General features: G+C 41.3%; 1 protein-coding gene across 2 annotated transcripts; it reads left to right on the top strand.

The window, feature by feature from the left end:
* The first annotated feature begins 5,459 nt into the window (after nucleotides 1-5,459).
* Nucleotides 5,460-8,216, top strand: LOC141656682 (uncharacterized). 2 transcript variants are annotated; one of them, XM_074463665.1, is made up of 2 exons: nucleotides 5,460-7,104; nucleotides 7,452-8,216. In XM_074463665.1, exons 1-2 carry the CDS (start codon nucleotides 6,887-6,889, stop codon nucleotides 8,065-8,067), a joined length of 834 nt encoding a protein of 277 aa, XP_074319766.1. In that variant the 5' UTR covers nucleotides 5,460-6,886; the 3' UTR covers nucleotides 8,068-8,216. Both variants share the same exon structure in this region; 1 of them encodes a protein (XP_074319766.1).
* The last annotated feature ends 7,070 nt before the right edge of the window (nucleotides 8,217-15,286 follow it).

The following is a 15,286-nucleotide window of genomic DNA, read 5'->3' as shown; positions in this document are numbered from 1 at the left end:
AACACGGATGTTCACAGAGATCTTGAGTAAGGGGTGAGGGTACGTATTAGGAAGCTCTTTATTTGAACACGTAATCCCGCCTGCCTCGATGGCAGCCTCTACTAATGATTAGGGAAATCGTTTGTACTCGATATGTTGACGGTTATATGTATGCAATGCAACATCCATAAATTAGTCCTAACAAGTGAAGATTAACTAAGTCGGTTAATAAGCAATTTAGCAAACAATTACGTCGAAGTCGGGATTTAAATTGATATGAGAACATGCGATTAAATAAATCATGCATTACAATGAATAAATACAATAATTAAAATACAATGATTACAATGTTTATTTGATTTATGTCAAAAGTATTCTTAAAACGGAATTTTGAAGAAAATAAAAGGTTAGAAATTAAAGTAGGAAAATATGTCAAATTATAGGCGATACTACGATTATTAGTCAATTAAAACCGTAATTAGAAGGCTACGTCAAGGCGAGAAGGAAGCCATCTCAGAACAGGCGCAGCATATGCTGCGTCCCTTGGAAGAGGCGCAGCTCCTCCTGCGTCTGTTCTTGAGCTAAATTCTGTCTGTGAAGTCAGAACCACGGGTGATTAATTTTCATGGGTGAATTTTAGATTGATTATCGGTGTCATAACTAGAGTGAAAGTGATTTAATTGATTAATTATATCTGGGATCGTCATAAAAAGCGATAAAACAGATTAAAACGAATTAAAATGGATTAGATTTATATTTACGGTGTCGAAATCGACTTATCAATTAAGCTCATATTTAGAACGGATAAGAAAGGGATACAATAAAGCACAAAAAAGAACATGTACAAAGACGAATTCCAGAGACTTGATATGAACAAATCGAGCACTTGAAATCCGGGTTTGATTTTATGACGAAAACCCGCAAATATTGGATTATAAGGGATTCAAGCCGAATTAAGATGTTTTATATAAAAGGGATTTAATAAAATAAGCTTATATACTGAAAAGAGGAAGAAAATAAGAAAAATGGAGAAAAATAAGATAAAACAATGAAAGCCCGAGGAAGAAGAAGAAGAAGAAGAAGAGCAGGAGCAGCGGCAGCTTCTGGAAGAGGCGCATCAGATGCTGCGGCTCCTCGGAGAGGCGCAGCTGCTGCTGCGTTTCTTCTCGACTTCTGGCCTCTGCTGTTATATAAGAAACGGTTTTACAAAAGGGTTTTAAAGTCGGTTTTAAATGTACTTTTGACGTAAATCTTACATTAATTGGTACAATAAAAATAAAATACAATAAAAAGTGGGATTTACACCCTCAGGCTTACTTGTTTGACGAAACGAGATTGACTAAATTAACGCTAGTGATTGCTCGACTCGAATGTATGTAGATAGTGCCCTCGTTAGAGGATTTAAAATTAGTCGATTGATTGAAAGTGTAGTGGTCAAATTGGTCGGTCTATGCAACGTGACTGGTACTCAGAATGATCTGAGCTTACGTGGTCGAGTGATCAAGCACATAGGCATCAAAAGCGTTAGAGCAAGGTCTAGAATGCAAAGGGAGAAGAGAAGGGCGGACACTCGCGTGAGAAATATGTGAGGCGGATACCCCTATTTATACCAAAATATGTGAAGGAGTTTTGGAATAACACAAACTTTGGAAGGAAATCACGGAAATATTACGTAAACAGTCAAACGCTTCAATAGAATTCCATTTTTTTAAGGGTAGAATACGCCCCATGGTCGATCGAAGGTCATGTACTACGGCTCCATTGCGTGTGCTCGGGGTAGAAGTTTTGTAGGATCTAACCATCGACAGTTCTCAGTCCTGAGAGTCCATAGCTTTCACTCGCTTACTATAGAGACGTAACACTATAAACTTCTTAAGGGGACATTTACATAAAAAGAAATTTTAAAGAAAAAATATAATAATTAAAGTCTTTTCTATTAAAGAAAATAAATTAAGAATTAAAAGAAAATCTTTTTAATATAAAAATTATAAAGTTAAATATAAGAGTTAAATAAATTAATAACTTTGTTACGACTTCACCCTAGTCGAAGACCCCACCGTGGTATCCAATCAGAGATTTAAGCCGAGGTCATAGGCAGAAGTCATTTAGATAGACTACAGGCTCGAATATTACGTCTCACCTACGGCACGCTCCTTTTTATAGATATATAGATGATTGTGCTTCAATCTTAGAAAGAATCTAAAACAAATTAAATTATCATCTTATTGATGCAAGCAAATTCCCTAAAGAAAAGAAGAGAATCAAGGTTCGGTTCAGAAAAAGTGTGGAACACTTTACTATATCTTCTTGTGTTGAATTCGTTCAAACCGACCAACTGAGGGAAGTCGCATCTGTCCCATCGCAAGCACCTACAATGTCATGATTACATTGGTTTAGCCTTTTTTCTTTGGTAGTTTAACGGACGGTCGCCCCTCCAACAAGAAAGGGTATAAATATGAAAATTTCTCTGCCATTTGGATCGGAGAATTTATGGAAGAAGTAGGGCTCAACCTCTACTACAAATGAACAATTACTGCTCTAAAAGGGCTGCGGAAGAGGCGCAGCAGCTGCTGCGGTCCTTCCAAGAGGCGCAGCATTTGCTGCTTCCTTTCCCCAGAGGTTTTCTCCTCCAGAAGAAAGATTTCTGCATTTCAGTTATGCAATTGCGGTACATCTATGCTTCCTTATACAATATACGGAAGATATTTTGCCAAAAGATACTCCCTCCTATTCATTTTAACTCTCCCCCTTTCTTTTTTCATCTATTCATATAACTCTCCCCCTTTCCTTATTTAGTAAAGTTTTATACTTATTTTAATCACCTTACCCCACAACAATACCCCACAATACTCATAATTTATCTTATTTTAATCATTTTATCCCACAACAATACTTATTTTAATCATCTTACCCCACAATAATACCTTTCCTCTCTCCAATTACCTTACACCACCACAATACTTTACAATAAAATAACTCTCCCCTTAATTTGCGTGCCCTTTTGAAAGGGAAGAGTTAAAATGAATAGGAGGGAGTATAAAATTTGATTGGGAATAAATATCTAGAACATTCTGACTCGGTATTTTAAACGGATTTTTAGAAAATGAAGCGGTTTTTAACCTGGACTCCAAATGTAGTCTAATTACTGTCAAAACGACCGTATCGGCGCGTAGATGACGACCAAGGGGTAGACTCGAGTGCTTGAGCTATCACTTGACAATAAACTTACGAACTGTCATAAATCGTCCCGCGTACCAAACATGCGGCCCAATTATCACTGGGTGGTTGGCGGAAGGTGTAGAAATGAGGTATCTCCAGGTTCATTGCGTTGTAACTTGTAAGGAAGCCGTTGTTAGACCAATAGGGCGATCAGAAGGAACAAATGGTGCATCGTCGTCAGAACTGGCTTCACTACCACAAAAATTCCCATGTATCAAGTGGCTAACTAGCTGACTCACACCATGTATCATCAACTTGAAGGGCTTGTAAAGCGTAGGCCAAAAAAAGGGTAACACCAAGCAAAGCCCCAACAAATGCTAACGAGCACAAAATAATCACAATAATGGCAGACCATAGAACCTTAGGGGCCATAATTGCATACACCCCCGTCATAAATGCCACAATTGTACCACACAAGGAGAGCTGGAGCAAGGACACACGTAAGTCAATTAGAGGAGTGGCTTTAGGATGGGCCTCCCAAATCATTGCCCCAATCAACATGAACAAGACCACCATGGAGCTGCACATTGCTACAGTGTTTGCAATTGAGAACACGAGAAACGCTGGTTTTGTTCCTAGGGTGGCTGTCCCATCCTCGCTGTCCAAACCGCCTGTCCAATGGCGTGTTTCATGAGGAAGACATGCCACTCGTAATGGCGTGTTTCATTTGTTCCACTTAGCTCAGCTACTGGAATGGAGGTGAAAAACCCACTGGAGAAACACGCGATAAGTATTGGCGTGTTTTCTGAATTAGACACGCCATTAGTAATGGTGTGTTTGCTTGTTACACTTAGCTCAGCTACTGGATTGAGGTTGAAAATTTGACTGAAGAAACACGCCATATCATATGACGTGTTTTCTTAGCTAAACACGCCAATACGTATGACGTGTTTAAACCCCACATAGGCTCGTAAAAACCGAGCCTACGTGGACACCATTTCGATAATTATTTTCAAACCGACCCAAAACGATAATTATTTTCAAACCGAGTCGGTTGGGAGGATGTCTTATGTCCTATGTGTCAGTGTCAAGTTGAGTCAAGTATTCATTTATTTCGTGATTGTGGTTTTGCAAGCGAGATTTGGGAAAGGTTGGGGGTGCGCTTTGAGGAGGCTGAGGGACGTGGGGGGATTCGGGATTGGGTGGAGGGTTGTTGGAGGGAGACGGGCAAAAGGGAGTATGGGAGGTTGATGGTTGGGTGTTGGGCTTTATGGGAAGGGCGGAATCAGGCGGTCTTTGAGGGGAGGATGGGTGATATTGATGCGGTGGTACAGCGAGTGCAAAGAGTTTTGGAAGAGATTGAGGGAGATAGGGTGGCGCAGGTTAAACGTGATGGGAGGCAGACGGTGGAGGGACGGGTCGTGAATGATGGGGGATGGACGGCTCCTGGAGAGGGATGAGTCAAGTTGAATGTCGATGCGGGGGTTAAGGAAGGCATTGGGGTGGGAATAGGTGGGCTAGGTTGCACAGACACGGCAAAAATTCGACCCAAACGTGTCGGACACCGTGTCCGACACGGACACGCCTTGGACACGGCAAAAAACGTGTCTGACACTCCGTGAACCGTGTCTTCGGTTTTATTTTAATTCTGGAAGTGTCGGACACAGTCCAATTGTCTTGGACACGGTCCGTTTTATTGGGACACGCCAAATATGCCACACACCCAAATTCAATGACATTACATATCAGTATCACGACATAAACATAATCCCAAACCTAATCACTTGTTCTCTCATCGCCGCCAACAACCTCTTCTCCGCCGTCCACCGCCCTCTCTTCGCCGCAGCCTCTTCTCACCGCCGGCCACTGCTAATTGCTCACCAGGTTTGAGTTTCTTTCCAGATTTACACTTTTCCCCAATTTATCAATTTAGGGTTAGAGTTGTATTTTGATTTCTCTGATTTAATATGTTGATAAATTATAGTGGATGTTGTTGTTATAAAGTAAAGATTTGAAGTGTTCTTGGTTAATTTAAGTACGATTTTCATCATCTAATTTCATATACACTCCAACGGCTCACCTCCACTGCATACCGATTTTGTTGCCTTTCATCATCTAATTTATTATCTTTTATCAATTAAATTGTATTGTGTTTTACTTTTGATGTTATTAATACAAGTTTTGTTGCATCAAATTGGTGTAATGTTTGTTTGTGCGGCTAAGAACAAGGCATCAAATTAAGTTGTAAATAATGGCTTATGGATGTTTCTTATGTTAGGCTGATAATAGCTTAGTAAATGGCCAGAAACTTGGTAAATAATGTTGATTTATGTTTGGAATAGTTTAATTGTTACTATTATAGTATTATGTATGATCTCTGTTTTTGTTGCTTGGATTCATATTTTGCAGACGATATTCGGTAATGGATTCTAGTGGTGGTAGTGTTAGTGCTCAAAGTGAGGACATTGAGGATAATCCTTTGTGGAGATTTGTTGATAAGGGGGGTAAAATAGCACAAGGTGGAGGCAATACCAGTTTTAAATGTCACTTTTGTAAGGAGGTTAAGGGTGGCACTTATACTAGAGTGAGGGCTCACTTGTTGAAAATTTCGGGGAAGGGAGTTAGTGGTTGTGAGAAAGTGTCTGACGATGATCTACTTACATTGCACAAACTAGATGCCGCCGCAGAGGCTAAAAAAAAGGCTTCACAACCAAAAGTTCCTCTTTTTCCTAATGAATCGTGTTCCTCCGGTGTTAGTTCTAAACAACCACATATCCAAACTAGTAAGAAAAGAAAATCCACCAATACCATTCCTATGACTTTTAATATACAAAGTCGTAACCATTTGGATGCGGAAATTGCTAGAATGTTTTATACGGGAGGGTTGCCTTTTAATCTAGCAAGGAATCCTTATTATGTGAGGTCTTACTCCTTTGCCGCTTCTAACTCGATTCCGGGCTATGTTCCTCCGGGATATAATAAGCTGAGAACCACCTTGCTCCAACAAGAAAAGCAAAATGTTGAGAGGTTGTTAGAGCATATTAAGAGTACCTGGAAAGAGAAAGGGGTTAGTGTGGTAAGTGATGGATGGAGTGACTCACAAAGGAGACCTTTGATCAATGTCATGGTTGCTTGTGAAAGTGGTCCTATGTTCATGAAAGCGGTTGATTGCTCGGGTGAGGTGAAGGACAAAGAGTATATAGCCGCTTTGCTAAGTGAGGTAATAGATGAGGTTGGTGATCAAAATGTTGTACAAGTGTTAACGGATAATGCAAGTAATTGTAAAGGTGCCGGGGAACTAATTGAGGGAAGATATTCACATATATATTGGACGCCATGTGTTGTCCACACTCTTAATCTTGCTTTGAAAAACATTTGTGCGGCTAAGAACACTTCTAATAATGAAGAAACTTATAATGCGTGTCATTGGATAACGGAGATTCATGTAGATGCTTTATTTATAAAGAACTATATAATGACCCATTCGATGAGGCTAGCAATTTTCAATAAGTTTTCTCCTTTGAAATTGCTTTCCGTTGCCGACACAAGATTTGCTTCTATTGTTGTGATGCTTAAGAGAATGAAACTTCTCAAAACCTCCTTGCAATCAATGGTAGTTAGTGATGCGTGAACTACCTATCGAGAAGATCATCGTGGGCAAGCTGTACTTGTGAGGGAAAAGATCTTAGATGATTGTTGGTGGGACAAAGTTGATTATATCCTTGAGTTTACACGTCCTATCTATAACATGATAAGAGATTGTGACACCGATAGGTCTTCACTTCATTTGGTATATGAGAGGTGGGAGGTTATGACTTGCAAGGTCAAAGAGGCTATATACAAGCATGAGCATAAGTGTGCAAGTGAAGAGTCCACTTTTTTCAAAAGGGTGGAAAGCATTCTTACAAGTCGTTGGAGTAAAACTAGCACTCCTCTACATAGCTTGGCACATTCTTTAGTTCCAAGGTAACTATTACTAACTTATGTTTTTTTTTTCTTACCATTCTTCCCTCAATTATAGGAAATTTAAGTAGAAGAGAACTAGAGAATGGCTGCTTGTTTGTGTCCAAATGATTGCTTGTCCAAATGGCTGCTTCTGTGAGGTGGAGTCCAAATGGCTGCTTGTGCACAGCTATTAAAATTTAAGTCAGTCCGTATGTAGTTCGTATGTGATAAACTGGCTGCTTGTTTTTTTTTTTTTAAAATTGTTGAGTGTATTTAAATAATGTTGTTTGTCTTAAATCTCATTTAAAAATAGCTTAGCCTGTTTGTGTTAAATCTCATCCATATTACTTGTGTTTTTTTTCTCTTAGGTTTTATACTCAAAAGTGGCTTGATGAAATTCCCGGTCGAGTTGCTCCACATGTTGATAATGAAGTTTCTTCTTCAAGATTGTCTTGTTTTAGGAGACTTTTCCCATGTGTGGATGATAGAAGAAAAGCCAACACCGAGTATGCCATCTTTTCGAGAAGAGATCATGATATCTTTAAGGACTTGGAATGTGTAGAAGACATGTCTCTAATGGAAGCAAAGCATTGGTGGGCGACTTATGGTTCCATGGCTCCTAATCTTCAAGGTTTGGCATTCAAGTTGTTAGGGCAACCTTCTTCTTCTTCTTGTAGTGAAAGAAATTGGAGCATCTACAAGTTTATTCACTCTTGTGCTAGAAACAAGCTTACTCCAAAACGTGCCGAAGACTTGGTAAGAATTCATAATAATTTACGCTTGCTTTCTAGAAATAGTGAAGAATATATCAAGGGGCGAACCAAGATGTGGGATGTTGGTGGAGATGAGCATGATAATCTTGATGATGTTGGTTGTCTTGATGTGGCTAACCTTTCCCTTGATGAGCCCGACATGGAAATGATGCTATTTGGTGATGATGAAATTGGCGACTTTGATGATAATGCGTCGGGTAATGAGGTTTGATGGTGTTGTAATACTCGAATTTGGGTTTGTAATTTGGACCATTTGATGTTTTCATTTATTTTGTAAGACTTTAGTGTTCATTTAAATTTGTGTTTGTAATTTGGAACTTTACAATTTGTAAGACTTGTTTGAGTTTTTGACGTATAAGACTATAAGACATAAATATTGGTTGTCCTTGTCATTTTACGTCTTTGTGGCCTTTAAATGACCATAGTTTAGATGTTGGTTATAATGTTCTTCAAATTCCCTTTAATTTAATATGTATATATATATATTTTTTTGCCGTTTCCGTGTCCAAAAAATTTCGGATTGCCGTGTCGCGTGTCCGTGTCGTGTCCGTGTCCCGTGTCCGTGTCCGTTTTCGTGCAACCTAGTAGGTGGGGTGTGCCGGGATAGTGGAGGTAAAGTGTTATGGAGTTTTGCAACTCAGAGGCCGGAAGTGTGGGAAGCCCATGTTGCTGAAGCGGTGGCTGTGCTCGAGAGTCTCCAGGAAGCGGCAAAGGCAGGTCATGATGCGGTGATTGTTGAAAGTGATTGCTCCCAAGTTATAGACGGCCTGAAGAATAGGAAAACGGGTCGTAGTGTGTTTGCTCTTGTGTTAGATGATATCTTACGTTTTTGTAATTCTTTTGGTTCTGTTGCTTTTTCTTTTGTGTCTCGAAAGAACAATGAGGTAGCTCACGCTCTGGCTCATGCGCTACCAGTAGTCTCGGGTCGCTCTGTTTGGATTGGGAAACTTCCTGATGTAGCTAGTCGCTATATTTCGTTTGAGTAATATATTTACCCCTGTGGGTTTCAAAAAAAAAAAGGACTCCAAAAAAAGGGACAATGTTGTTAAAATTGGGAACATACTTTGATATTAATATGTGGCATCAACCCACCAAAATTTAATCTATGGTATCAAACAGTTTTTCTTGAAGATAAACATGAATTCAAAATTGGGTCGAGGGTTTTGATATCATTTGCAATAATTATTTTAATTCTTTTATATAACCCGTTAAAATAATTCATTGTTGTAAAATCAAGTGATAATTTACTCATTTACCCATTAAATAACTTGAGAAATACTCGTGTTCTCCGGGGGGACACCCTCAATAGAGCATGTACAATAGAGAGGATTGTGCCTCCTCTTAGCACTCTCTTTTTTCTAAGAGGAGGTCCTCTCTATTATAGAACGATGTAGAGTGTCCTCTTAATAAGAGGATGAAGAGGACTTTCTCTAATTTTAGAAGAAGTTATGCCTTGGCCCTTGTGTCATTCAACCAATCAATATTTGTCATATATTATCATTTTCTTATATTTTTTTTTTAAATTAAAGGTTAGAATGTAGTAGTTAATATAAAGGGAAGAGGAAGCTTTCCTCTCTATTGTGCAAAAATATAGGAAAATAATAGAAGAAGAGGATGGAAATAGTGGAAAATGAGGTGGTTAAAAAGTGACCGAGGTGTCAAAAAAATAAAAGGCGAGCAAAAAATTAAGAGTATCAAAAGTTCCTCAAAAGAGGAGGACCATCCTCCTTATTTTCAATTTGGTCCTCCTCCTTTTTAAGTGTAAGGAAGACTATTTTCCGGAGGACAAGTATTTTCCAAATAACTTATACCAATCAGGCAACCATCACTTTTCCAGTTTTCCATGATATGGCCGGCTATGGATGTAACACCCCCATACTCCAAGTGCCTTACCAGGACCACTCAGGTATGAAGACATTACCATCTCGGTTGCCCGAGGTATGATAATCAAACAACAATAAAGAAACAACGTTTATTATAAATAGTTTAATGAATAAATACAATCCTCAAAACCAAACCAAAGTACGATACATTATTCAAACTGACTGTCTAACTGAAAAGTAAATAAACTAAGGCTACAGCGGAAGACTCCTATCATCATGTCGTGGCATCCCAGCTATCCCAGTACTCATCTCAATACCTGCTCAATATCTGCTCACCATCCCCGAATGGATCACCGCAGGTTTACAAAACAACACCGGGTCGCACTAATCACACAATCAATATAGATAACAATAATAAGATAAAAGACAAACAAACCGTCACACACACACACACACACACACCCAAACAACCGTCTCAATCACCGATCGTCCACTTTGGACCCGCCCGCGATGGGGACCGCAGCCGTTCCCACCTAAGCCCCGCTCATCATACCGAGCGATAACCCTGTCCATTAATGTGCACATCCCCTTCCGTGGCGGGTTCCACGAAGGGCGAAACTAGGGCGTGAAGTCACTCCCGCAAGTGACCCCACTCAGCCGAGAACGCATCTCGAGAACCATCAACAGCAATCACAACCACAAACACAGTACAATCATTATATCAAACAACCAAATACAACACATCACCAATATCCCATTATGGGACTAATACTGAGTAGGAAATCCTACCTGGAAAGCACACAATCAGACGGTCTCTACTGCTGAATCAAAAAGCCTCCTCTATGAACCCTCCTTCTATCATATAACACATAAAGGCTACACATCACATACTACACATAAAAACCCCCAATCTCTAAATTAGGGTTTAACCAAAACAAGGGAAAGACAATAAAAAGGGTACGTAGATCTTACCCTCGACGCAAGGAACTCAACGATACGAACAACGACAAGAACTGACCGTCTGAACTCCGGGAATTGCTAAGAATGCGATTAGGAAGATGAACTGGTGGCTTTCTCTCTTAAACAGGGTTTTAGGTTTTGTAAAAGTGAATTAAAACAATGACGACGAAACTTAAATACCTTAATCGCATAATTAACAAAACCCGAGAAATCTCCCCGTAAAACCGGACACTCGATCGAGTACCCAAGGCACTCGATCGAGTACCCCCCTTACTCGATCGAGTACCCCAGCTACTCGATCGAGTACCCAACAGGTCAGAAACTATTTAACTTCGCAACTTGCCCTTACTCGACAGAGTAAGGGCTACTCGATGGAGTACCCCAAGACATATAAATACGGAGTATTACAGTCTTCCCTCCTTAAAAAGAACTTTGTCCCCGAAGTTCAAACCACTACTAAACAAAGGTACTCCCTCAACCTTACCGACTCAACAATCAAACAAAATACAACATAAACATGATACTAACCCAACTCATCCCGACAAACATACCGACACAACATATAAAAGGGGTATAAAACTCTTAAAAACTGCTCGCGATCATCTCCTACCCCCCTAAAAGAAACAAGGTTACGTCCCCGTAACCATACATACCTGATCAAAAAGAAAAGGGTAACGCTCTTTCATGATATCCTCTGCCTCCCATGTAGCTTCCTCAGACTCGTGGTTAGACCAAAGGATCTTAAGCAAAACTGTCTCACCACTCCTAGTCTTCCTAACCTTTCGGTCAAGAATCTGCTTAGGTACCTCAAGATATGATAAGGACTCATCTAGCTCTAAGCTCTCTGCCTCTAACACATGTGACGGGTCACTCACATACTTCCGCAGCTGCGATACATGAAACACATTATGCACTCTCTCTAACGCAGCCGGTAAAGCCAGACGATAAGCAACTTCCCCAACTCGCTCTAAGATCTCATAAGGCCCTATAAACTTCTGACTTAGCTTGCCTTTCTTCCCAAATCTCATAACTCCGCGCATAGGAGACACTTTCAGAAGAACCTTATCCCCGACCTGAAACTCTATATCCCGGCGATGTAGATCTGCATAACTCTTTTGTCGATCCTGAGCTGCTCTCATCCGTTCCCTGATCATCTTAATCTGTTCCACCATCTCATGCACCATCTCTGGTCCTAAAACCACTGCCTCAGCACTATCGTCCCAACAGATTGGACTCCTACATCTCCTCCCGTACAAAGCCTCAAACGGTGCCATACCTATACTAGTGTGGTAGCTGTTGTTGTAAGAAAACTCTATCAAGTCCAACCTCTGCTCCCAGCTAGCTACCACCAAAATCCATCACACAAGCTCGCAACATATCCTCAAGAGTTTTGATTGTTCTCTCAGTCTGCCCATCTGTCGCAGGATGAAATGCTGTACTCATCTTCAAGGTTGTTCCCAACGATTCCTGCAACTCTTTCCAAAACCTCGATATAAACCTCGCATCTCTGTCAGACACTATGTCCTTAGGGACTCCATGTAACTTAAGCACGTTCTTTCGATAGGCCATAGCCAATTGTGCCTTAGTCCATGTATCTTTCATTGGAACAAAGTGAGCTGACTTGGTCAGTCAATCCACTATCACCCAAATCATGTTGTTACCTTGTTGACTCTTTGGCAAACCCACGATAAAATCCATGGAAATGGATTCCCACTTCCACTCAGGTACCTCTAAAGACTGAATCTTACCTTGTGGTCGTCGCTGTTCCCCTTTAACTCTCTGGCATGTCAAACAACGGGACACAAACTCAGCTGTCTCTTTCTTCATCCCAGGCCACCAAAACGTTTTCTTCAAATCCTTGTATAGCTTGTCACCACCCGGATGAACTGAATATGGTGTGCAATGCGCCTCTGTCATGATTGTCTTTTTCAACTCCTCATCATTAGGAACACACCACCTACCATCAAACCTCAAACTACCATCTGTATGAATAGAAAACCGGGACACTGTCCCTTTCTCTACTCCAGCTCTCCACTCTACTATCTTAGGATCCAAAGCCTGTTTACCTCGAATATCATCATAAAACTCAAGCTGTACTGTCATATCACCCATGGCATCTCCTTTCTGCATCATATGTATCCCAAAGCTTGCTACCTCATCCCTCAGCCTCATCAAAGATAGAGCTGTACACAAGGAATGTACACTCTTCCTACTCAAAGCATCAGCAACAACATTGGCCTTCCCCTCATGGTAGATAATTTCCATGTCGTAATCGCCAATCAACTCCATCCACCTCCTCTGTCTCATGTTCAACTCCTTCTGCGTGAAGATGTACTTAAGGCTCTTGTGATCAGAAAATACCTTAAAGATTGCTCCATAAAGGTAATGTCTCCAAATCTTGAGAGCAAACACCACTGCACCCAACTCCAGATCATGAGTAGGGTAGTTCTCCTCATAAGGCTTCAACTGCCTAGAAGCATAGGCAATCACTTTACCATTCTGCATTAACACACATCCCAGCCCATTCTTCGAGGCATCTGTATAAACCTCGAAATTCTCGCTCCCTTCAGGCAATGCTAGGACAGGAGCTGTGGTCAAACGCTCCTTTAATGTCTGGAACGCCGTCTCACAACTCTCATCCCAACGAAACCTGTTCTCTTTCCTCATCAACGCTGTCATCGGTCTAGCTATCTTGGAGAAATCTTTCACAAACCGTCTGTAGTATCCAGCTAAACCCAAGAAACTCCTAACCTCAGCAACATTCTTTGGTGCTTCCCACTTTGTCACTGCCTCAATCTTCGCCGGATCCACAGCTACCCCATCTATAGAGATCACATGCCCCAGAAAAGCAACTTTCTCTAACCAGAACTCACACTTGGACAGCTTAGCATACAACTCATGATCCCTCAGCGTTTGCAACACTATCCTCAGATGCTCTTCATGCTCCTCTTTAGTCTTAGAATAGACTAAGATATCATCGATAAACACCACTACAAACTGGTCCAAAAACTGTCTAAAGATCCTATTCATCAAATCCATAAACACTGCCGGCGCATTAGACAACCCAAACGGCATCACCACATACTCATAATGGCCATACCTCGACGTGAAAGCTGTTTTTGGTATGTCCACCTCTCTAATCTTCACCTGATGGTACCCCTACCTCAAATCAATCTTAGAAAAGACTGTTGCACCGCTCAACTGATCAAACAGGTCATCTATCCTTGGCAAAGGATACTTGTTCTTTATCGTCACACGGTTCAGCTCTCTGTAATCTATACATAGCCTCAAACTCCCATCTTTCTTCTTCACGAAAAGAACTGGTGCTCCCCAAGGCGATACACTTGGTCTAATGTATCCCTTCTCTATCAAATCATCCAACTGCTTCCTAAGCTCCTACATCTCCTTAGGACCCATACGGTACGGTGCCTTAGAGATTGGCCCCGTCCCTGGCTTCAACTCTACGGTGAAATCTATCTCCCTCCTCGGTGGCAACCCCGGAATCTCCTCTGGAAAAACATCTGCAAACTCTCCCACCACTGGTATCTCATCTACTGTCGGGCTCTCTATCCGGTCATCTCTCACATGGCACAAGATCAGAGGACATCCCTTCCTCAGGTAAGACTTCAAGGTAACAGCTGTAATCAACTTAACTTTGGGTTTGACTAGAAACCCACGATAAGACACACTAACACCCTTTGGACCTTTTAAAGACACTTTCTTTTGATGACAGTCTATCTTAGCTTTATACTTTCCTAACCAATCCATCCCAACTATCATCTCAAAACCGTTAAAAGGAAACTCTAGCAAGTCTACAGGGAAATCAACTTGCCCAACTATCAAAGATACATCTCTAAACAACCTCCCACACGATACAGACTCACCCGAAGGTATGAAAACTTGCTCACTAACAGATTCATATACTCTCAAACCCAACTGTTTAACATGACTCGAAGATACAAACGACTGAGAAGCCCCCGAATCGAACAGAACAAAGGTAGGAATACCATTAACAAGAAATGTACCGGTGATAACGTGCGCATCTTCCTCAGCTGCTTTCTTCTCCATCATGAATAACTTGCCACTGGTCTTCTGCCCACCTCCCTGGACAGTGCTGGCTGACGCGGTCGGCTTAGCACCCGACCCTTGATTGTTGTTGTTGTTCGTTGGTGTTTTATGATAAGAATTACCGCCGTTGCGGTTGCCTCCACTCTGGTAACTCTGACTTCCCCGGTTTGGCCATGATCCAGCCGGTCTGTTGCTCGCGAAGCTCTGTGCAGGTCTCTGAAAAGATCCTGGTGCACTCGTGCACTCATGTCTCTTGTGGCCTACTCCACCGCAACCAAAGCAGGTCACTCCCCAACTATTACTCACACTCCCACGGCCACGCCCAAAGGAAGTTCCAGCACTAAACCCAGACCCAGAAGAAAACCCCTTTGACTGATTGTAGTTGCCTTTCTTGTAATTAGATTGGCCACCACTCTCGCTCTCAGACTTCCTCTTCTCACCACCAGACCTCTCCTGAGCCATCTCCACCAACCTCTCTGCTCTCCCAGCCCTCTCATAGGCTTCCTTAACATCGGTAAGGATCCCCACGGGTAACTTATCCATAATCTTGGTGGTCATCCCCCTCTCAAACCTCAATGC

Source organism: Silene latifolia, chromosome 5 (assembly GCF_048544455.1).
Source record: "Silene latifolia isolate original U9 population chromosome 5, ASM4854445v1, whole genome shotgun sequence".
In the NCBI taxonomy this organism is placed as follows: domain Eukaryota; kingdom Viridiplantae; phylum Streptophyta; class Magnoliopsida; order Caryophyllales; family Caryophyllaceae; genus Silene; species Silene latifolia.
The sequence above is the reverse complement of the archived record's forward strand: the minus strand, read 5'-3'. Positions and strand labels throughout refer to the sequence as shown.